The 24,774-nt window shown below is 38.5% G+C and overlaps 1 protein-coding gene across 2 annotated transcripts in view; it reads left to right on the top strand.

The window, feature by feature from the left end:
* The window catches only part of DCBLD2 (discoidin, CUB and LCCL domain containing 2), a 107,837-nt gene that overhangs the window by 12,887 nt on the left and 70,176 nt on the right, over positions 1–24,774 (top strand). For both annotated transcript variants that reach the window (XM_049858379.1, XM_049858378.1), the window contains exon 2: positions 10,283–10,510. In XM_049858379.1, coding sequence (XP_049714336.1) covers positions 10,283–10,510 — 228 coding nt within the window. The remainder of the gene's footprint in view (positions 1–10,282; positions 10,511–24,774) is intronic.

The raw sequence follows: 24,774 nt of genomic DNA, 5'->3' as shown, positions 1-24,774 counted from the left end.
AATTATCTGTGTCTCTACCAGACAAAAACCTAGACATTACCTTGCAGTATCGCTAACACTGGCACCTTTAATCAGTAAAATGGCAAGTTGAACTATTTTGCTCTATTATCTTTGGGTGGCTTTGTGACATACTACTTTTAAAGGACATGCTGCTTACTTTTTTAAAACTTATTTCTAAATTTTGTATAATTTTTCTGACATTATTAGAATCTGTGAAGATGGGGCCAGAGACTCCTTCCTTTAATTAGCGCCGGTGTTTTTGTTAGATGCCTTCTAGTCAGTTCCAACTCATGGCGACCCTGTCTACAACAGAACGTACACACTGCCCGGTCCTGTGTCATCCTCACAGTCATTGCTGTGTTTGAGCCCATTGTTGCAGCTACCATGTCAGTACATCTCATTGAGGGTCTTCCTGTTTTTTGCTGACCCTTTGCTTTACCAAGCATAACGTCTTTCTCCAGGGACTGGTCCTTCCTGATAACGTGTCCAGAGAATGTGAGATGAAGTCTCACCACGTTTTCTTTTAAGGAACATTCTGGCTGTACTTCTTCCAACACAGTTTTTTTTTTGTTCTTCTGGCAGTCCATGGTATATTACAGTATTCTTTGCCAACACTGTAATTCAAATGCATCAATTCCTTTTTGGCCTTCCTTATTTATTGTCCAGCTTTCACATGCATATGAGGTAATTGAAAATACCATGACTTGGGTCAGGTGCGCCTGAGCCCTTAAGATGACATCTGTGCTTTTTAACTCTTTGAAGAGGTCTTTTGCAGCAGATTTGCCCAATGAAATATATCGTTTGATTTTTTGCTTCCATGTATGTTGATTGTGAATCTGGTTGTGGATTCTAAGTAACGTCAATATTTTCTCCATTTATCACCATGTTGCTTATTGGTCCAGTCATGAAAATTTTTGTTACGTGTTGAGGTGTAATCCATACTGAAGGCTGTAGTCGAGTCGTCTTAGCTCTCAGCAAGTAAGGTTGTATCAGCTGAGTCTTCCTCCAGTCCTGATCCTGTGTTCTTCATATAGTCCAGTTTCTCTGATTATTTGGTCATCATACAGATTAAACCAATGTGGTAGAAGGATGCAACCCTAACACACACCTTTCCTGATTTTAAACCACACAGTATCCCCTTGTTCTGTTCGAAGGACTGACTTTTTGTCCACGTACAGGTTCTTTATGAGCACAATTAAGTGTTCTGGAATTCCTATGTCCTCCATAATTTGTTGTGATCCACACAATCAAATGCCTTTACATAGTCAATAAAACATAGATAAACATCTTTCTAGTATTCTCTGCTTTCAGCAAAGATCCATTTGACATCAGCGGTGGTATCCCTTCTTCCATGTCCTTTTTTGATTCTGGCTTGAATTTCTGGTAGTTCCTTGTCAATGTACTACTGCAACCATTTTTGAGTGGTCTTCAGCAAAATTTTAGGTGTATGTGATATTAATGATATTGTTCGATAATTTTTGCATTCGGTTGGATCACGTTTCTTTGGAATAGACATAAATATGGATTTCTTCCAGTTGGTAGGCCAGGTAGCCATCTTCCAAATTCTTCCCATAGACGAGCGAGCACCTGCAGTGCTGAATCTGTTTGTTGAAATATCTCAGTTAATATTCTGTCAATTCCTGTAGCCTTGTTTTTTGCCAATGCCTTCAGTGTAGCTTGGACTTCTTCCCTCAGCACCATTGGTTCTTGATCATATGCTACCTCCTGAAATGGTTGAATGTCAACCAGTACTTTTTGATATAGTCATTCTGTGTATTCCTTTTATCTTCTTTTGATGCTTCCTGCATCATTCAGTTTTTTGCCCATAGAATCCTCAGTATTGGAACTTGAGGCCTGAATTTTTTCTTCAGTTGTTTCAGCTTGAGAAATGCTGGGTGCGTTCTTACCTTTTGGTTTTCTAACTCCAGGTCTTTGCACATTTCATCATGATACTTTGTCTTCTTAAGCTGCCCTTCGAAATCTTCTGATCAGCTCTTTTACTTTCTCGTTTCCTCCATTCATTTTAGCTGCTCTACATTCAAGAGCAAGTTTCAGAGTCTCTTCTAACATCCATTTTGGTCTTTTCTTTTTTTCCTGTCTTTTTAATGACCTTTTGTTTTTTTCATTATTATGTCCTTGTTGGCATTCTTGAGATGGTCTCTAAGTTCAGGAGGAATATATTCAAGGTCTAACTTTGTCTCTTGTGGACTTGTTTTAATTTTTCAGCTCCCAATTTGAATGTCTGTATGAGTAGTTGATGGCCTGTTTCTCAGTTGGCCCCTGCTGGTGTTCTGACTGATGATAAAGGGCTTCTCCATTGTCTCTCTTAACAGATGTAGTCGATTTGATTCCTGTTTATTCCATTCAGTGAGGTCCACATGTATAAAAAATATAGTCACCATTTATGTTGTTGAAAAAGGTATTTGTACTGAATAAGTTGTTGGTCATGCGATCTCTGGCATCAGTTCTGTCACCAAGGCCATGTTTTCCAACTGCTGATCTTCGTTTCCACCTTTCACGTTCCAGTGACCAGTAATTATCAATGCCTCTTGATTGCATGCTTGATCAGTTTCAGACTGCAGAAGTTGATAAATATCTTGTTTCTTCATCTTTGGCCTTAGTGGTTGGTATGTAAATTTGAATAATAGCTGTATTAAGGGGTCTTCCCTGTAGGCATATGGATATTATGCTGACAGTGTTGTCCTTCAGGATAGATCTTGAAATATTCTTTCTGATTATGAATGCAACACTGTTTGTCTTCAATTTGTCATACCTGGCATAGTAGACCATATGATTGTCCAATTCAGAATGCTCAATACCGATCCATTTCAGTTCGTTGATGTCTAGGATATTGATTTTTATGCATTCCATTTAATTTTTGACAACTTCCAATTTTCCTAGATTCATAACTTCTTACATTCCATGTTCTGATTATTAGTGGATGTTTGCAGCTGTTTCTTCTCATTTTGAGTTATGCCACATCAGCAGGTGAAGGTCCCAAAAGCTTCACTCCATTCACATCATTAAGATCTACTCCACTTTGAGGAGGCAGCTCCTCCCCAGTCGTATTTTGAGTGCCTTCCAAGCTGAAGAGCTCGTCTTCCGTTACTGTGTCAGACAGTGTTCTTTTACAGTTCATGCAGTTTTCACTGGCCCATATTTTCAGCAGTAGACCGCCAGGTCCTTCTTCCTAGTCTACCTTAGTCTGGAAGCTCCACTGAAACCTGTCCTTCGTAGTTGACCCTGCTGGTATGAAATACCGGTGGAATAGCTTCTTGTATCACAGCAACATGCAAGCCACCATAGTGTGATAAACTGACAGCCAAGTGGTGGAATTAGCTCTAATGAAACCTGTCCCCTGGGTTTTATGACTTTTCCTTTTGCCAGCAGTACTCAGATCCTTCAGAAAGAGACATCATTTGATGCAGGGGAGGTTGGCGGGGGAGGTTACCAGGTAGATGCTTGGGAAGGCCACGGGGGCTAGAAAGTGAAGGTGCCAGGTAGAGTGTAGTTAATGCATTGCGTGGGAGATGAGTAGGGAAAGAAATCAGGCCAGGAGGAGATTCATAGATTGGGGGAAAAGAGAGGAGTCAAGTTTACAGAAAGTCTGCAGTGGGTGTAGGAGAGCTGAAAGGTCAGGAGACTCTGACCAGAACAGTGAGACATTAAAGATTTTAAGATCTCACAGGTGGGAATCGTCTCCTATAATGGCAGAAAGAGTCCAGTTGTGGTTCAGAGCGTGAGTTACTAATGTGGAGTAGATGTCACTGGAGAAGAGATAAGTGAGAATTACTTTCTCAGGAATTTATACTTTTCACAAGCCTCCGCACTTGAAACTTTAGAGCTGCTATGAATTTTCTAAAGTAAACTGGACATTGTTCAGCCCGGTTGTAGTCAGATGCACTGGTTGGATGGGCAGATGCTTTTCTCATCTTTTAGGGGTAGAAGCACCCACCAACATTTATTGAGCACATATTATATGGGTTAGCCGCTCGGTAGTAGGTGTTTTTGCACATTATTTTGTTCTTACAAATTTACAAATGGCAGAACTGAAGTTCAGCAGAGATAAGTAGCTTTTTCAAGGTCACAGTGAGTGGTGGATTATTGTTGTGTGCCATCGAGTCCATTCCAACTCATAGCGACCCTGTAGGACAGAGTAGAACTGCCCCGTAGGGTTTCCAAGGTTGTAATCTTTATGGAAACCAACTGCCACATTTTTTTCCGGTGGAGTGGCTGGTGAATTCAAACTGTGAATTTTTTGGTTGGCAGTTGAGTGCTTAACCACTGCACCATCAGGGCTCCTTGAGTGGTAGATAAAAAAAAAAAAAAAAAAAGATAGGGCACTTAAATTCATTGTCTGACTCCAGAGCTCTTTGGCTTAATGTTCTAGTCGGAGTGAGTACTTGGTGGTGGGGGAGAGGGGCCGAAGAGGATTTATACATTTCACATGCCTTCATATAGTTCAGTTTTGTAAATTTAAGCAGAGATGAGTTGGATCCTAAAAATGAAAGAAACTGGGGCAATTCCTTATTCTAAAAATTGCCACACTGACTTTCTTTAGACTCTAAATACATATCCATTTTATTCAGTGTGTGTGTATATAAAAATATATGTATATATAAACAGTGAAATTAAAGCATTACCTTGAATTATCTGTTTGAGATTTGTAGTGGTACAACTTAAGAAACCTTACAGTAAGCAATATGTCTGATACAGTACTTCGGATCCTAAAATTCAGTGTTAAATAATACATTAAAAATCTTCATTTCATATCCGAATAAAATAGACTATGTTAACAGTTGCAACCTTTTTGAACACTTCTCGACTCCCTAAATTCCCCACCCTTTTTTTAAGCTTATTGTTAGATCTAACAGATATAAGATGTGACAGAAGTGACAGTGAGTCAGAGGAAGTCACTGGAAAAGTATAAACCTTTCACGCTTTATAATGACTGTCATGAAAGTTATATTGCTCTCCATTTTTGGCACACTTGTGCAAGCTTCCTGCATTTGACTTTATTATTGTTAAAGGAAGTCTTTTTTAGAGGTCATCAGAGTATTCATATTATTCAGAATAAGTAATAAGATGATTTATATGAGTGGTAATCTACTAAAATCTAGAGATGACTGCAGGGTCATATATAATCAACATCAAGAGCACATACTTATCCAAAACGCAGATTAGGAGTTTGGAGCAGCCTAAAATAAGCATGCATTCCTTCTTGCATTAGTTCATTGTCATTTAAATCTGTTTAATGTTCTTTCTGTTGTGTTCTCTAGGGATAAGTAATAAAAAATTACTCAGTTCTTTCCCTGGAGAAATATTAGAATTTATATCTGACTTAACACATCTGATCTTATACTCTTCAGAGGAAGTGAACACATGCCCTCTGAGTAAACCCCTAGATAAATCTGCAGCCAAACGAAGGAGCAGTAAGATCAAATTCCAATGTTTTTTCTCTATTGAGAGAAAGTTAAAATTAAAAAATTCCGTCAACAAGCTTCTACCCTTTATGGTCAGTCACAGCCTGGTGGAGACTATCTGGAAGAGGAGGAGAAGTTGATGGTGGTGGCAGTGATAGAATTGGAGTAGGAGAAAGAATTATTAGGGTTCAAGTTGTTAGTGGGAGTATATGGATTGATCATAGAATATGATCTACCTTGCAGGTATTATTCCAGTAGGTGTTGGGCTCTTTGTCAGTTCTGCCTTGTGAAAGTGTGTAGTTAGTGGTGTAGCTGGTTACAGATGATCGTTCATCCCAGTGTGTAAAGCTGAACAGAAAATTTGAGGACCATCACTCTTGATCCGGTTAGGACCTGTTTCCTCCTAATGTTAACAGCTTTTAACGCACAGGAAGAAAATCATGTGATGTCTGTTGTTGTTAATTGCCGTCGAGTCGATTGTGCTCATGGCAACCCCATGTGTTACAGAGTGGAACTGTCCCGTGGGGTTTTCGTGACTGTATTCTTAACGGAAGCAGATCCCCAAGCCTGTCTTCTGTGCTTCTGCTGAGTGGGTTCCAACAGCCAACCTGTAGGTTAGCAGCCCAGTGGCAAGAACCATTTGTGCTACCTAATAAAAAGGACACTTTATTATTTAATTTACAGAAGAATAAAGCCTCTCATTTACTTTAAAAGTAGGGAAGTGGAAACATGCAACTCTTCAGTATAACCGGTAACCTTTGCAGGAGAATTATCCCTTGCTTTTTGTACCCTTAGAGAGCTTGTACCCCTAGAGAGCTTGTACCCCTAGAGAGCTTGTACCCTTAGAGAGCTTGTACCCTTAGAGAGCTTGTACCCTTAGAGAGCTTGTACCCTTAGAGAGCATTGCCTTTGGGCCATGTGAAACCCAGCCAAGAACTAAAGCAGACCTGCAGTATGAGATTTCCTAGCCTTAGCTGTAAGTCAGCGTTTCTCAACCTCAGCACTGTTCACGTTTTGGGCTGATCACTCTTTGTTCTTTTGGGCTGTCTGGCTCTTCATAGGAAGTTTAACAGCACCCCTGGCTTCTACCCAGTAGATGCCAGTAGCACCCCCCGCCCTCCCAAGTTGTGACAACTAAAAATGTCTCTAGACGTTGCCAAGTGGGAAATAAAATTGCTCCAGCGCATGTTTTCAGAGTCACTGCTCTCAATATGCTAGGTAATTCGTTGTGGAGAAAGAGTAGTTTTCAGATTTTAGTTAACTTTTAAGTATTTTGTCACATTTTAATTACCTTGGTATAGAATATGCTTTAATTTTAAGAACTGTGAAATAATCTGGAAACCCATTAACTAATTTGGGGATGAAAGTGAAGACGGGGTCTTTCCTTGAGTTGAGAATTCAACATTATGACCTTTGGACATCAGGTGGGGACCTATTAGTAGGTCATGAAATCAGCTTAGTGGGCCAGGAAAATTCATGCAAGACTGTATAGGGTCACAGGGTAAAATGTATTTCTTACTCTGGTATAGCAAAAAAAAAAAATTGAAGGCTGCTGACGTTGAATGTGTATAACAGCCTTTCCTTTCAGACTGTAATATGTATGTGTATATCCCAAACGTATACTGCATAGCAGTTCATTCTTGGCTAGGTTGTCGGTGTCTCAGTTATCTAGCGCTACTGTAACAGAAATAATACAAGTGGGTGGCTTTAACAAACAGAAGTTTATTTTTTTACAGTTTAGAAGGCTAGAAGTCTGAATTCAGAGTGCTGGCTCTAGGGGAAGGAGTTGTCTCTCTGTCCGCTCTGGAGGAAGGTCTTTCTGTCTTTGAGCTTCTGCTCCTGCTTCATGTGGCTTGGCATCTCTCTTCCCCCATCTCTGCTTCTTTCAATTGTTTGTTTAATCTCTTTTATATCTCAAAAGAGATTGACTTAAGACATACCCTACCCTGATACTATCTAATTAACATAACAAAATGAATCCATTCCCGAATAGGATTATAACCACAGGCACAGAGGTTAGGGTTTACAACACACATTTTTGGGGGACACAGTTCAATCTGTAACAGCCAGTTAAGCCTTTTATCTGCTCAGGTTAAACTTTGTCAAATACTTTTTGAAATACAAAGCATTCTAATTTGTACATTGTAATAGATTTGAGACTTTCTTCTTACTTCGGGTTCTGGTATATATCATCTTGTTTGCAAGAGGAGGAAGCTCTGAACTCCATCACATATTTTAGAACATTCTTGGCATGTTACTTGTGGGCTGTTCATGCCCGCCTCCCCCCTCCCTGCCAAGATTCTGAAAAAGACAGCTCCATTTTAATTGTTTTCTTCATCACCATGCATGCAAAAGTCCTGTTTTTCATCAGTTAATGTTTATTTTGTTAACTTTTGTGGAAATTATGCCTTATGAAAGAAAGGACAAGAAACATTTTGTGTGTTTATTGATAATCAAACATAAACATGAGCATAAAGACTTCTAAAAATTACTCCTAACATTCTGTTTGTACTCTTTTTGTAAAATTCATTTTAAAACAATGAACTTAGGTTAAAAAATACCCTATGGGGAATATATTAAATGTCACAATCCATCTGTTACTAAGTTGTGTATTCAGCCTGTTTATAGGACATTTTTGGCTTTCTGCAATCCATCAGCACTTTCAGTCATTTGAAAAGCTACTTTAGTTCCTATTTATTAAAGAAGATAAATTTATATTTTGAGTTAAGTATTTGATTTATTCAGTGGTTACTTTTTTTAAAGATTGAAACACCTCCATAAAGCATGTTTTCATCCTTTCACTAGTAAGAGAACATTTCATGTTAAAAACTCTGTATTAGGATAGTTGTTTTTTTTCTCTAAGGAAAAATATTAAAGATTATTCAAAAGTTCTTTTGATTTTGATTGATTTATCTTCCCAGTGGGGGGTTTTTATAGCCCTATGTTTTTAATTTAGATGATATCCAGCAGAGACAGTCAAGTTATTTTCATGGTAGTTCCAGGAAAATTATGTGGTTATTTATTTTTTTTCTGAGTTGTGTTACATTCTAAGGTTTATATTTGTAAAAGATCAGTGGGTACATTATACAAAACCCACATGTTTTTTTCATGTTGCCCATATGTATTATCCTGTTGATAAACTGCTGTGCGTAGTCGTTGGGTATGGACTGAAAGCAGGTGTGGAAGATAGCTAAAGTTCAATGTTAATTAAAAGCTGACCTTTATAAGAAAGATATTTGTTTAGAAAGCCAGATTTCTAGCACTGACTTTTAAAAGTAGATTAAGAAGCAATTAAAAAAAAAAAATCCTGTCAGTTCCAACTCATAGCAACCCTATAGGACAGAATAGAACTGCCTCACGTGGTTTCCAAGGCTGGGATCTTCACGGGAGCAGCCTGCCACAGCTTTGTCCCGCAGAGCTGCTGGTGGGTTCCAACGGCCCACCCTTCAGCTGGCAACTGAGCGCTTAACCACTGCGCCACCAGGGCTCTACCAGTCTGTATTTGAGAATAAATTTATCAGCAAAGAATATGATTTTTAAGCACTGTCATAAGAATCTAGGTACAGAATTGGTGTCTCCTTCACTGGTTACTTCTGAGACTAGTAAGAAATTACTTTTTCGAAGGTTAATACACAGTTTCCTTCCTCATTCAATTAATGAACATTTATTTAGTAGCTACTACTTGCTAGGTACTATGTTAAGTTCTTACAGGCTTTTTAAAGCTTTCATCTGTTCTAGTAAATGATGTCAGCAGGACGTTTTCATAAAAATAATAAATCAAGATAATAGAAAATTCTAATACAGCCATCTGTATTAGAATCTAACAGTGTCACTTTTAATGTTGTTTTTTTTTTTTTTTGGTGTAAGTACTGAACTATCCCAAAAGTGATTATAAATCTCTCTTTTGAAGGAGAAAATGCTATCATTTTAAAAGGATGTTCTCATCATCCTATTGGAAAGAGGTTCATTTGAATCCCACCCATCATCATGGAACGCTGAACTGTAGCATTGCAGCAGCTGTAGCTCCTAGATGAGGCGCCTTCTGTAAAAGAGCCAACTTCATCATAAAGGGAAGGAAGCAAATGTTTGATTTTTACACACATTATGTTAAGTTACCTGAGCTTCCATATCCTGTTGCTGAAGAAATTTCTGGAGCAAATAAGGCTGCTACCAAGATATTAAGGTCATTTTTAATAAGCCTTTCAACTGTTCCTTTTTTCTCTTTATTCCATAGGGAAAAAAATGAGGCTTTTGGAGAGGGACTGATAAAAGTCAAATTGCAGTAGGATGTAAAGCTAAACCTCAGGAGCCTTGCTTTAACGCCTTCATGAAGGATTGCCTTCCGGTCTGTGATATGGTCAGGGGTAATCTGTGTGATCTCTAGGACTTATTAAGTGTTTTGTAGAAATCATTCAGATTCCTACAGAGATTTTAGGAGGGAGTTGTGACATTTATAAGTAAATAAATGAAGCTGATCACATACTTTTATTTTTATAATTTACATTTACTTTTGAATAAATTTTTATAAATTAATACTCTTAAAGATTGGATTTATTATGAATATGCATATATGATTAAGTACTGCTAAGGTATGTTTACTTCTGTTTATACAGATTGGAAAGGTCTTTGAACTTAAAAAGGTAATAATTGGTTATTTTGACTTAACTTGGCTTCGTGACTCATGTGAGTACATGTACCAAAAAGAACTATTTCATCTGTCTGACCTCGTGTAGGGAAAATACTGGCCTAAAATATCAGATGTCCTATGTATTTAAAAACCTTCAGAAAAACATCCTGATTACTTACAGTATGAGTTAAAGATATAAGAGCAGTTTATCATTTTTTAAACTTTTTTTAAGGTGATGGCTGTGGATACACCATACTAGGCGTGGAAAGTGGAACCCTTACGTCTATAAACTACCCGCAGACCTATCCCAACAGCACCGTTTGCGAATGGGAGATCCGCGTAAAGGTGGGAGAGAGAGTGCGCATCAAATTCGGTGACTTTGACATTGAAGATTCTGATTCTTGTCACTTTAATTACTTAAGAATTTATAATGGAATCGGAGTCGGCAGGACTGAAATAGGTAGGAGATTTCTTTCTTTATAAATACACGTGATACATCATTGCCCTGAATTTTAAAACTAAAGCAGTTTTTGATACTTAACATTTAATAACTCTGCCGTATAAAGTGATATGTGGGAAATTATTGAAAATGTGAGAATTTCGAATTTGACTCAGGAAGAGAATGTTGTCTGTTTATTTTATTGACTTTTCAAATAAACCTGTTTTGTCATAGTACTACTGAACTTCTAAAGAGGAGGAAGTTAAGTATCTTATTTTTTGTACTTTGCTTATTGTATTTCATTTGAACAATACAAGAATAATTTATGCTTAGGAGGCAGTGTAGCATGGTGAGTAAGAACGTAGGCTCTGGATTTATACTGCCTCGGATTGAATCCCAGCTCTACTGTTAGCTTGCTGTGTGACCTAGGGCAGGTTATCAGGTTTTATGTCTCATCATTTGTAAAATAGGGAATGAACTGGTATGGGTAGGATGTGTAGAACTATACTGACACGTGATGTATGTTCAGTAAATGTTAACTGCTACTGCAGTTACTCTTTGCAAGAGCTTATTGTTAGTGGCCGTCGAGTTGACTCGATTCATGCGACCCCATGTACAACAGAACAAAATGTTACCTGGTCCTGCACCATCTTCTGAATCATATACTCGAGTCCGTTGTTGTAACCACTGTGTATTTTGGGTGCCTTCCAACCCAGGGGCTCATCTTCCAGCACCATATCAGATGTTATTCTGTTGTCATCCATAGGATGTTCATTGGCTAATTTTTAGAAGCAGGTCACCAGGCCTTTCTTCCTAGTCTGTCTTAGTCTGCAAGCTCTGATGAAACCTGTTCATGATGGGTGACCCTGCTGGCATCTGAAATACCAGTGGCATAGCTTCCAGTATCATAGCAATATGAAAGTCACCATAGTACAACACACTGACAGATAGGTGGTGGTTATAGAGAGCCGTGGTTCCCAACTGTGGCTGTGTATTAGAGTTACCTAGAAAGAGTTTTAAAAAATGCTATACCTGGTCCCTGTACTGGACCAGTTGAATCAAGCTTGATTGGGTATAACGCAGGCCTCATTAATTTAAAAGCTTTGCAGGAGAATCTGTAGCGCACTGAAGGCTGAGAACCTTTAGAAATCAGCACCTTTCTGTTAAACAAGAAAGATGGAAAACTTAGGGGGAAAAAGACTGTTTTGGTGAGCTAACGCCATAAAATGAAGAACTCTGGAATTCTGTCAGAATTCGTTTGGAAACATTTATTGGCACTACTGCACACAGCGTCTTTCAGGACTGTAATCAGAACCCATTATCCTGTTAAGGCAGCCCTTGACTTAGGACGTGTTCGAGTTAGGTGGAACTGTACTTAACGACCGTCTGTTTTTTTCTTTTTTGTACATCTCATCGTTAGTAATATGTACTGCAGTGCTGCAGCACGTGATTTGCTGATGTTATCATTCTCAGATGTTCACTTGCAGATGTTCAATGTTATGATTTATGATGATACTGATAATAAAAGGTAATAATAATAAAAACTAAAAAAAAAAAAAAAAAGAGGTATTCTACTTACGTCAGAACCGATTTACAATGGAGTCCTCAGAATGGAACCCCATCTTAAGTCGAGGACTACCTGTATTTAACTAAGTACCATACTCTTTTCATCCTCTGGTCTCCTCTCCATGCTTTAGCCAAACCGTTGCCCTGTCTCTGCTTTTTGGCCCCTTATCTACCACAGGACAGATCCCTGGCCTGCTGTCCTGGCTGCTGATTGGTGTCTCTCAATTAGCTCTTGATTAACGTGGTAGCTTGATCACCACGCGCATCCTGCCATGAATATATTGTGCCAGAGAAACTTACAGGAACTCAAAACTCCTGAGGATGTAGAATCACTGTTACTCTGATAGAGGAAACTGGGTATTGAGTGGTCCCTGCAGTGATGCAGTAGGCAGTAGAGAGCACCACCTGTTGAGCGTTCACCCAACAGCAAAAATAAGGTGACCCACAGTCACATCAAGCCTCTAGCAAGTCACAGGAGGTAAAGGCGATAAACACATTACATGAGCCAGAAGGACTCAGTGAGCCACGTTAAGAATGTGAGAAACTACAGAACAAATGACCTAGTTTCTTCAACATATAAATAGCGCTGGGTAGAAAAAAGGAGGCGGAGGAGGGAACTGTTACAGATTAAGAGATATATTTTGAAATGTGTGGACCTTGTTTAGATCTCAATTCAAACTAACTGACTATAAAAAAGACTGATTTTTCAGGACAATCAGAGAAATTTTAACAGAAATAGGGCATTCAGTGATAGTAAAGAATGATTGTTTTAGGTGTGGTAATGTTACTCTAATTTTTTTTGTAAGTGCTGATTTTTTTAGCTATTCATTCTGAAGTTCATTTAAATGATGTCTAGGAGATATTTTAAAATATTTCAGGAAAAAAAGGTGAGGAGAGGGATAGGCAAATGGCTTATTGACAGATTGCCAATGGCATATTAGTGGTGTTGAGTAATGGACATGTGGAAATTGTTACACCGTCTTCTCTCTACTTTTATGTGTCTTTGAAATTTTCCATAATGAAAGGTTTTTTTTTCATAAAAGAAGGTAAAAGCACTATTTGTTAGTTCAATAAATCACGACAGTGTTGCTAAAGAGCAAGAGTAACATGGGACAATGTTTGCGCTCAAGTTTTAAATCACTCACTGGGTTCTAGTCCCAGCTGAGTACGGGCATCAGGATCTCAGTGATAAAGGTATAGAATCCCTTTTTCCTGGATCATCTTTTACCCTTCAGAAAAAAACCCCGACCCAAATAGACCTGCATTTCCGTATAAAAATAATTCCTATTTTGTTATAAATCTTAGCTTTTTTGGTTTTATGTATGTAGGTGTTAGTAATAATTAGGGACTTTTTCCCTGAGTGATATTATGGAATAATCAGTGGAAATGAAAGGGAGAATCGTTTCTAAAGAGCTATTTTCTTTGTCTTTCATAAACTTATTAGCATGTGTCTTAACCATTGAGGCACTTGGTTTACTTGGCAGTAGGACAGTTACTTCCTGTTCTCTTAAAAAAAAAAAAATTTTTAGAAAGGGATAATAACATATAATATATTAATAGTATCAGTTTATTATGGTTTTATATAACTTTGCTTTCTAAATTACTAAACTGCCCAGAAATTTTTGTGAGAGAACTGTGTAGCAGTGCTCATTTCACCTGGAGACACTGACAGCGGATGTGTGTGACGATACTGTTACGTTGACTCCCTAGTTCTGAATCTTCTGCCTTTTCCGGCTGATAGTCTTGGAATGAAAGCATCCCTTTGTGACTTGGCTTTTACTCTACCTTTTTGTTAGTGTTTAATCCCTTGTACCTGAGGCATATAAAGGTAGAAATTGAAGTTAAAAATGTGTTTATTATTAACCTTAACTTTACTGCTGTTTTTTTTTTTTTTTGGTTCTTGTTGCTGCTGTTTTTTCCTCTCTCTCTCTCTCAGTATTTAGTTATCTGTCCATATTCATCCATAGACAGTCACCAGCATCTTTCCCCTGTGGCTATTATTGCTAATTATTTCAGTTGAAGCAAAAGCAAACAATTAAAAGGAAAAAAAAAAAAAAAACTGCTTATTTGTAGTTTTTTCTACTCTGTATACTTTTTTTCCTGCTTTTCACTTAAAATTTCCATTTTAAATGAACTTTTTTGGGAGGAGGAGGAAGGTTACCTGTAAGTTTCTAAAGAGGAAGCTAAGTATTTTAAAGCCAAGTAGTTATTATAGGAAAATGCATTCTATAGGAGAAAAATGTAGTGTGTACGTGTGTGTATGTGTATGTATGTTCAAAGTTACAGTTAAAGAAAGACATTGTCTTGTACCATTGTCCACGGTACCCTTTTAAATAATTTATCATCTTCCTATTTTAAGAGAAAAAAATTTTTTTTCTCTACCAGAAAATCTCTTGAACAAGCTGTAGTGATAATAATATTTCATAAGTAATGATGATAGCCTGTAGAGGCTCTAGCTAATAATAAAAACAACTAATACACATGCAGTGCTTCTTACATACGTGCCAGGTACGATCGAAACTACTTTTATCCCTTATTTAGTCCTTCTAAGAATCCTTGACGTATTACTGCCATTCACTGAGAAATGGTGAGAAAACTGAGGCACAGAGAGGTTAAGTAGCTTGCCCAAGGTCACCCAGGTAGTACAATGGTTAAGCTGAGATTCACACCTAAGCAGTCTAGCTCCAGAATTGGTGTCCCTCAGTTTAAGTCCTTGATGTGCTTGATTTCATTGAATGCTACAGATTATTTCCATAAAATGATAAAGAAACAAAAGATCAGAGAAGATAAGCAATTGCCCAAAGTCATGTAGGCAAAGCTGGGACTTGAACTGAACTCTGGTCAATAGCAAAATTCATAATCTTAACTACCAGGCCTCATAGAGTAATAAATACATTACTAGCTATTTGGAGTCCCTGAGTGGTACAAACACTGCAAGGTTGGCAGTTCTAGTCCAGCTAGAAGCATCCCAGGAGAAAGGCCTAGCGATCTACTTCCAAAAAATCAGCTATTGAAAACCCTGTGGAACACAGCTCTACTCTGACAGACGTGGGGCTGCCATGGTTCAGGATTGACTTAATGACAACTGGGTGAACAGCTCCTTATTTCTTAATCTCTTCCAATATGTTTCCCCCACCCAGGGATGGATTACCCAGTAAGCAAGGTAAGCACGTGCTTAAGGCATCAACAAAACAGGAGTACCAGTTGTCCAAAGCAAAGACCCGTAGATGCTAAGGAGACAGGATACAAGGAAAAACAAGCGCCACAGTAGAAGAGAACTGGCAGGGCACTAAGTGGAACTGATACCAGCTCCAGTGAGTGAGAATGTGCCGGCTGGAAGTAAAGTTCACGCAGGGTCACAAAGACACCCACGCGGAAGGTCGTTTGTTGCGTGGGGAACACAGTGCTTGATATTACTCTATATATGCTAATAAACGATGCCTTAGACACATTGAGAACTCAAAATTCAGTATTTATGGTGCAAAATATGTTTCTGTTTTACAGTAGAATTTTACATTGATGAAACAACTAAATTCACTGGCTCATTTTCTTAGTTGTAGAATATGTGGAGTATTCCTTTTGTGGAAAATGTGGTACACAGTAAAAATCTTAGTACCGTGAATCCACGCAAAATTTATAATTCAGTTCATTTCATTCTGCTACAATAGCATACTTCTGCATTCAGTGACTGTCTTGGTTATCTAGAGCTACCATAACGGAAATACCACAAGTAGATGGCTTTAACAAAGAGAAATTTATTTTCTCACAGTCTAGGAGGTTACAAGTTCAAATTCAGGGCCTTGACTCCAGGGAAGAAGGCTTTCTTTCTCTGTCAGCTCTGAAGGAAGGTTCTTGTCCTCAAGTCTTCCCTGGTCAAGGAGCTTCTCAGGCTCAGGGACCTAAAGGACGCGCTCTGTTCCTGGTGCTGCTTTCTTGGTGGTATGAGGTCCCTAAGTCTCTGCTTGCTTCATTATCTTTTATCTCTTGAGATATAAGAGGTGGTGCAGACCACACCCTAGGGAAACTCCCTGTACGTTGGATCAGGGATTTGACCTTGTAAGGGTGTTACAATCCCACTCTAACATAAAATTACAGTCACAAAATGGAGGACAATCACAGAATACTGGGTATCATGTCCTAACCAAGTTGATATACATATTTTTTGGGGGACATAATTCAGTCCATGACAAAGACTAATATTATAGTCATTTAAAAAGAAGTTACATCATGGCTAGCTAATACACACACATACGTATATGTATACGTGTATGTGTATAACTCATATCCTGTTCAAATGCGTGAGTAAGCAGAGGAGGGGGCACCGCAACTTATCAGTGTTTAGGGCCCTCAAGTGCCTTAATCTGGCCCTGCCCCCACCCCGAACTGTTGAAACTGGCAACTTTTTAGTAAACTTAACTTTTTTACTTTAGCTGTTTATTTTGACATAGTTTCAGATTTGTAAAAAACTTGCAAGAATGGTATAGAGAATTTCCATATAAATTTCACCTGGATTTCCCCAGTGTTAACATTTTACCACTTGGTTTTATCCCTTCTCCTTTTTTCTTCCCCCTCTCACGCAGATGACACACACACACACGTTTTTTTCCTTAAACTTTTAAAAAGTAAGTTACAGACATGATTTATTTTTTCCTAAAAATAAGGACATTCTTTTTTACATGACCACAGAGTAGTTATCAAACTAAAAGATATTCATGTTGATACAGCATTGAGTTATGGAGCTTCTTCAAATTCCTCCAGTGTTCCATTACTCTGGGAAGTAAAAGAGAGGACAGTTCCTTGGTCTGTCTTTTTGTTTCACGGTAGAGATATTTTGGAAGTGTCTCGTTTTTGTTCACTGCCATCAAGTCGGTTCCTGACTCAAGGTGACCTCATGCACAACTGCGGTTAGTCCTGCACCATCCTCCTACGCGGTTGTGGATTGGACCATTATGATCCATAGGGTTTTCACTGGCTGATTTTTGGAAGTAGATCACCAAGACTTTTTTCCTTTTGAGGTATATAAGATGGGCCAGTTATTTTTGTAGAAAACTCTTTATTTGGGTTTGTTCGTTGTTTCCTTGTGATTAGATTCAGGTTATGGACTGTAGTCAGGAACACCACAGAAGTGATGTTGAGTTCTCATTGCGTCGTCTCAGGAGGCTCATGATACCAGATGTCCTATCACAGGTGATGTTAACTTTCATCTCTTGGCTAGGGTGTGTCTTCCAGGTTTCATATATTTGATTGATCATTCCTCACATGTATTTGTTTGTTTATTTTATAGGCCTGTGTAATCTTTGACTGAAGAGTGGGCTTTGGGAATGGTTTTAGTTCTAGTTTAGCAGAGTGTCAGGGGGCCATAGTTTCGGGGGTTCCTCCAGTCTCTGACCATTAAGACTGATCTTTTTACATGAATTTGAGTTCTGTTCTACATTTTTTTGTGCTCTGTCTGGGACTCTGTTGTGTTCCCTGTCAGGGCAGTCATTGGTGGTAGTGGGCACCATCTAGTTCTTCTGGTCTCAGACTGGTGGAGTCTCTGGTTCATTTGGTCCTTTTAGTCCTTTGGGCTAGTATTTTCCTTGTGTCTTTGGTTTTCTTCATTTTCCTTTGCTCCGAGTGGGATGGGGCCAACAGATGTATCTTGGATGGTTGCTCCCAAGCTTTTAAGACCCCAGACGCTACTCACCAGAGTGGGATGTAGAACATACACTTGATAACCTATGCTGTGCCGATTGACCTAGATGTCCCCTGAAACTGTGGTCCTTGGGCCCCAGTTACAGATACTCTGTCCTTCAAGGTGTTTGGATGTGTCTAGGAAACTGCTTTGCTTTCGCTTTGGTCCAGTTGTGCTGATTTTCCCTGTCTTGTGTGTTGTCCTTCCCTCCACTGAAGTTGACCCTTGTCTACTATCTGATTAATGATTTCCCCTGCCCCCTCCCCCACCCTTGTGAACATGAAAAATGCTTTTTTTCTGTGCCCATGTTTTCTTTTAGTACATATTTGTGATTTCTTTTTTTACATTTCTGTACTTGGTCCGTTTGGGATTTACTCTTTTGTATGGCATGAAGTGTGAATCTGATTGTACCTTTCCTGGGTGAATAACCACTTGTTCCAGCACTGTTGTTGTTGTTAGGTGTGCTCGAGTCACTCCTGACCCATATAGCTACCCTGTGTGCAACAGAATGAAACACTGCCAGTCCTGTGCCATCCTCACCATCGTTGTTATGCTTGAGCCCACCGTTGCAGTCACAGTGTCAGTGCATCTCCTCTAAGGGTCTTCCTCTCTTTCACTGACCTTCTACTTGCCAAGCATGATGCTCTTCTGCAGGGACCAGCCCCTCCAGATAACATGTCCAAAGTAAGTGAGATGAGGTCTCAGCATCCTTACTTCTAAGGAGCGTTCTGGCTGTACTTTGTCCAAGGCAGATTAATAGATTCTTCTGACAGTCCATGGTATATTCAATATTCTTCTCCAACACCATAATTCAAAGGCATCAATTCTTCTTTGCTCTTCCTTATTCATTGTTCAGCTTTTGCATGCATATGACGTGATTAAAACTATCATGGCTTGAGTCAGGTGCACCTTGGTCCTCAAAGTGGCATCTTTGCTTTGTAACACTTCCAAGAGGTCTTTTGCTGTAGATTTGCCCAGTTCGATACGTCGTTTGATTTCTTGAGTATTGCTTCCATGGGCATTGATTGTGCATCCAAGTAAAATGAAGTCCTTGACAACTTCAGTCTTTTCTCAGTTCAGCATGATGTTGCTTATTGATCCAGCTGTGAGGATTTTTGTTTTCTTTCTATTAAGGTGTAATCCATATTGAAGTCTTTGATCTTCATCAGCAAGTGCTTCAAGTCGTCTTTACTTTCAGCAAGCAAGATTGTGTCATCTGCATGTGGCAGGTCATTAATGAGTCTTCCTCCAGTCCTGATGCTGCCTTCTTTTTCATATAGTCCAGCTTCTCGATTATTTGTTCAATATACAGATCGAATAAGTTTGGTGAAAGGATATGACCCTGACATACATCTTTTCTGACTTTAGGCAACGCTGTATCCTCCTATGTGTATCCCCATTTAAACCATGCAGAATAAAATGCATAGTATCCCAGCACTATGCATTTTAAAGCCTGTTTTTGCCCCAGTAATTTGAATTACTGCCTTTATCATACACCAAAGCTCTTTATGGTACCTGGGTCTATCTCTTGGTCTTGTATTTTATTCCGTTGCTTTTTTCATGCATTAGTGCTATTCATGTATCAGAACCACATGGTTTAAATTATGGAGGCTTTATAGTATGTTAGGGTATGCTGATGGTACAGTGGTTAAGTGCTCAGCTGCTAACCAAAAAGTCGGCAGTTCAAACCACAGTCTGCTCCACAGTAGAAAGGCGTGGCAGTCTGTTTCTGTAAAGATTATAGCCCTGGAAACTCTATGAGGCAGCTCTACTCTGTCTTACAGCGTTGCTATGAGTTGGGATTGCTTGGACGGCAGGGTTTGGTTTGGTTATACACCTACTCCTTACTTGACTATCTCGTTATCTGGCATTTCACATTTATGACAATAATAAAAAAATATACTATCCTCTTGTTTTGTGCATTAATGGTACACATCTGGTAGTAAGGAACACCAAGGTGCAAGTTGAGAATAACGCTGGCTGTGATGGTTAAGGTTGTGTGTCACCTTGACTAGCCCATGATTCTCAGTGGTTTGGCAGTTGTGTAATGATGTAATTTAGTGGTTATGTAATGATGTAGTCATCCTCCATTTTTGTGATCTGATGTAATCATTCTCCATTTCACATAATGCTAATTTTCATGTAACAACCTGGTCTTTGGAAACTAACCATGTTGATAAGTGAGGATTGGGTGTAGTGTTTCAGTGTCTGATAGAGCCAGTCTGCCCTTGTAGGTTTGTTAGTACTTTTCTGGCTATTCGTGCCTGTTTATTTATCCATATGGAGTTTAGTATTGACTTGTTTAGTGTCATAAAAAAGCTTATTGGTATTTCTATTGTAATTGTGTTAAGTTTATAAATTAATTTTATGACATTGAGTCATCCTGTTCAAGAACAAAAATTTATTCGAATCTATTTTTGATGTCTTTCAGGAGCTTTTTTAACTTTTCTCATACAGGTTTTACTTTTTTTTATTGTTATTCAGATTGTTTCTAAGTATCTTCTTTGTTGCTGTTGTTGCTAAGTGAAGTGGAGACTTTTTTTTTAACCTTTATATCCTCTAGCTGGTTACTAGTTTGAAAATGAAGATGATTGATTTCTGTATGTTGACTTTACATTGCTACATTGCTGAGTTCTTTTTAATTTATTAGTATTTCAGTTAGTTTTGCCATTAACTTTCTAGGGATTTCCAGATACACAATCACATCTGCAAATAGAAGTTGTTTTACTTTCTTCTTTTCCAATTGTTAGGCCTGTGGTTGATTTTTTAAAAAAAAATCTAATTGTGTTGGCTAATACTTCCAGTCCAGTAGTATAGTTATTGGCATCCTTTTCTTGTTTCTGATCTTAGTGGAAATGTTATCTACTTTCTTCCTTAGAAGACAATCTAAGGCTTCTGTATTCGTGAGTCATTTCATCAGGAAGGGGTGTTGAATTTTGTTGGAAGACTGTTTGAGCATCTATGGAGATAAATGATTTTTCTCCTTACATCTGGTAGTATGGTATATTAGTGGATTCTCTAATATTGCGTCAACTCTGCATTTCTGCAACAAATACTGCATGGTCGTACTGGATCGTTCTGTCAATGTGTGTCATTGGTTCTGTTTCCTAGTCTAAGTTTTCTTGCATTGTCTTTTAGCAGGTTTTACTTAAACGATATTATACTCGATTTATAAAAAGAATTAGGAGGCTTTCCTTCCTTTTCAATTCTTCGGAACAATTTACGAAACATTGGAACTTTGAAGATTTCACTCCGTGAAACCATCTGGGTCTGGTGCTTTTTTTTCTTTTTCTTTTTTCTATGGTCCCCAAGCCCCAGCCCCAGCTACTCTGTCCCTCAGAGTGTTTGGATGTGTCCAGGAGACTTCTTAGCTTTCGCTTTGCTTTGCTTTGGTGGATCCGGTGCTATTTTGACAGGGCAGTTCCTTAAAAACTTTATTCATTCTAGGGAAATTGGTCTGTTTAGTCTTTCCATCTAGTGGGTTCAATTTTAATAAACATTGAAGTTGCTGTTGTCAGTTTGATCTCATATAGATAGTTCTTAAAAGAGGATGATACTCAAAGCAAATATTCTTTACTAAAAAAAAAAAAAAAACCAGTTGAGCTAAAATATTGTTTGATTTAAATAAGACTTCAAGGGATATTTTGGTTTAAGGTTTAAAGATTACCTCTGGGCAATAGTTTAGGGGTTCATACAGCCTCAATTGCTCCAGAAAGTCTGGACTCCATGAAAATGTGAAATTCTGTTCTGCAGTTTCCCTGTTTTAATCAGGATTCTTCTATAGAATCGTCAGTCAGACTTTCAGTATTGGTAGCTGGGCACCATCTAGTTCTTCTGAGCTCATGGCAAAGGAGACAGTTGTTCCTGCAGGCGATTAGCCTCACATTTCCATTTTCTCCTGTTTCCAACTCTCCTTCCTCTTCTGCTCTGGGTGAGTAGAGACCATTTGTTGTACCTTTATTGACTGCTTTGCCAAGCTTTTAAGACACTAGCTATTACACAGTGAACTAGGAGGTAGAACAAAAGCACTAAAAATTTTATTAGGCCAGTTAACTGGAGTGTCCCACGAAACCATAACTCTAAACCTCCAAACCAAAAAACCTAATCCCTTGAGGTGTTCAGTTGTACATAAGTAACCTTATGTTCTTTTTTGTTGTTCTTATTATTGTTGTAAAAATATATATCACAGCATTTGCCAGTTCAGCTTTTTACAGGTGTATAAGTTAGTGAATTAATTACATTAATTGGCTGTGCAACCATTCCTCTTAATCAATGCAGATTTTCCATCACCGTAAACAAAAAGTCAGTGTTCCATAAATAATAACTTCCCCTTTCCACCTCTCACCTGCCCCTGGTAACCACTAATAAACCTTGGTGTCTATACATCTGCCTTTTCTTGTCTTTTTTATGTGAGGCCATAGAATATTTGCTTTTTGTGATTGACTTATTTCATGTAGCATAATGTCTTTAAGCAGCATCCATTTTGAAGCATGTATCAGGACTTCATTACACTTTCTCACTGAGTAGTATTCCATTGTGTTTACGTACCACCACATTTTATTTGTCCTTTCATTCATTGATGGGCAGTTAGGTTGTTTCTACCTTAGGGCTGTTGTAAATGGTGCTGCAATGAACGCTGGTGTATGTATGTCTGTTCACATTGCTGCTTTGGCATACACCTACCAGTGGAATTGCTGGATCATAGGGTAGTTCTGGAGCCCTGGCGGTGTAGTGGTTAAGAGCTAATTGAAGGGTCAGCGTTTTGGATCCATCAGCCACTGCTTGGAAACCCCGGGGGGCATTCTGCTCTGTCCTATAGGGTCACTATGAGTTGGAATCGGCTTGACAGCAATGGATTTGTGGTGGTTCTGTTTTTAGTTTTTTGAGGTACTGCGACACTGTTTTCCACAAGGGATATACCATTTTGCTTTAACGCCTGTCATCCTCTATTGTTTAATCTTTTCCTATCTTATTTGTTCATGTTTAATAGTGTCCTTTAACTCCTATCTGTTGCCTTCATAGGAGTCAGTGAACTACTTTACTTTCCTCTTCCTTTTCTTTCTCATGTCTACTGTTAGAACATAAACTCGTAAAGTACACCAAAACCAAAAAGCAAACCTGTTACCGTCAAGTTGATTCCAAGTCATAGTGACCCTGTACAGTGTACAACTGCCCCATAGGGTTTCCAAGGAGTGACTGGTGAATTTGAACTGCTGACCTTTTGGTTAGCAGCCAAGCTTTTAACCAGTGTGCCACCAGGGCTCCCTATAACTTATAGCCAGTATCAGATATAAAAATATGCAATAACTCATAACTTATATAAAATATATAAAAAGTTATATCTCAATTGGATGAAGCTCATCTTTGAATAGATCAATTCCTTAAGACGGTCTTATGGGTGTAAAGTTTCTTACACATTTAAAACTGTTTTTTTATTTTATTTTTTGGCCTTAATATTTGGGGGATAGCTTGATTGGATATAAATCCTTGGTCCCCGTGTTCTTTGAGTTTTTGTTTTAATGCTTCTCCAGTGTTGCCTTGCTTTTTATGTTGTCTCTGAAAAGCCTGATGCTAATTGAATTCTCTTGCTCTTATAAGGTATTTGATCCTTATGTGGAGGCCGTAAGGATTTTTTCTTTATTTTTAAAGTCTAATAGTTTTATGAGATAGTTGTGGGTTAGTTTTCCCTAGTATGTAGATTCCCAGTTTTGTAAATTCAGGTCTGCCTTTATTCCAGAAAATTTTCTTAGATTATAGTTTTAAATATTGTTTCTGTTTTACTGTTCTGCGTATTCTTTTCAGACTCCTTAAACCAAAAAAATAAAACCAAACCCATTGCTGTTGAGTCGATTCTGACTCGTAGTAACCCTGTAGGACAGAGGAGAACTGCCCCCATAGGATTTCTGAAGCTAAAGGTATATCTTTACAGAAGCAGACAGTCACATCTTTCTCCCTCGGAGTGGCTGGTGGGTTGGAAACACCGACCTTTCGCTTAGCAGCTGAGTGCTTTAACCACTGCACCACCAGGGCTCCTTCAGACCACTCAACCCATCACTGTTAAGGTGATTCCAACTCATAGCAACCTGTACGTAAGTTGGATCTTCTATGCCATTCCACTCACTTTCAGTTCAACCTTTGTCCGATCCTTTTTGCTTTCTGCTTTCTTTTTCATTCTCTTGATCATTTTCATCTTTTTCTTCAGCTTTCCCTATTGCGTTTTCATTAGGATTTATTACTCCTTGGGGACCTTGTAATGGGGTCTTCATTTCTGATGTGATCTTGTGTTTTACTTGTGTTTCGTTTCTGAAATATACCAACTCTCATTTCATTTCTTTCTGCTTTTTTGTCCTTTTCTACTCTTAGTTTTTGAATTTCTGATTTAAAGTATTTTAGCATATTCCCAAATGCTTATTTTTGGATATTTCATTATGTTTGGAGCGTTGTGCTACAATTTTCTTCTGCGCTGCTGTTTTTTGTTTTTTTTGTTGGGGGGAGGTGGGTCATAAACTGAATGGTTGGGATTCTCATATTTTGAGTATTTTGTATACTTTTTTAAAAACAGATGACTATTACACTCCTGAATTTCTGTGGACAAGGCTGGCGATTAGCGGCACTTTCCAAGTGTTGCAGTTTGTGATGGTTCTCCTGTCAGTGCAGTGAAGTATGGTATCTTTACTGTTTGGGGTTTGTGTGTGTGTGTGTGTCCTTTTTTTTTTCTTTATTGCTTTGCAGAATTCTAAATTTCCATGTTACTTATTTTTTTTTTCACCTTGCAGTTTCTAAGGTATGCCTCTCTATTAGTTTTAATTCCTTTCTCTCACTGAAGAGTTTCCTTTCCAAATTGCTGCACTCAGGTCCTGTGTACTCCTTTATATTCTCCCGTATAGTCAGTGCTGTCATCTACCAGTGGATTTTTTCTGTATTTTCTGGCTGTGCCCTGGACATCTTGATCGTCTGTCTCCGGCCTAATGGGTCTTTCATTAACTTGTAACACATAAGTGATGCTTAGACACCATGAATTCTGTCGATATGTCTTAGGGATCTG

The sequence above is a fragment of the Elephas maximus genome, chromosome 18, assembly GCF_024166365.1.
Source record: "Elephas maximus indicus isolate mEleMax1 chromosome 18, mEleMax1 primary haplotype, whole genome shotgun sequence".
Lineage (NCBI taxonomy): Eukaryota > Metazoa > Chordata > Mammalia > Proboscidea > Elephantidae > Elephas > Elephas maximus.
This window is presented reverse-complemented; position numbering and strand designations above follow the sequence as displayed.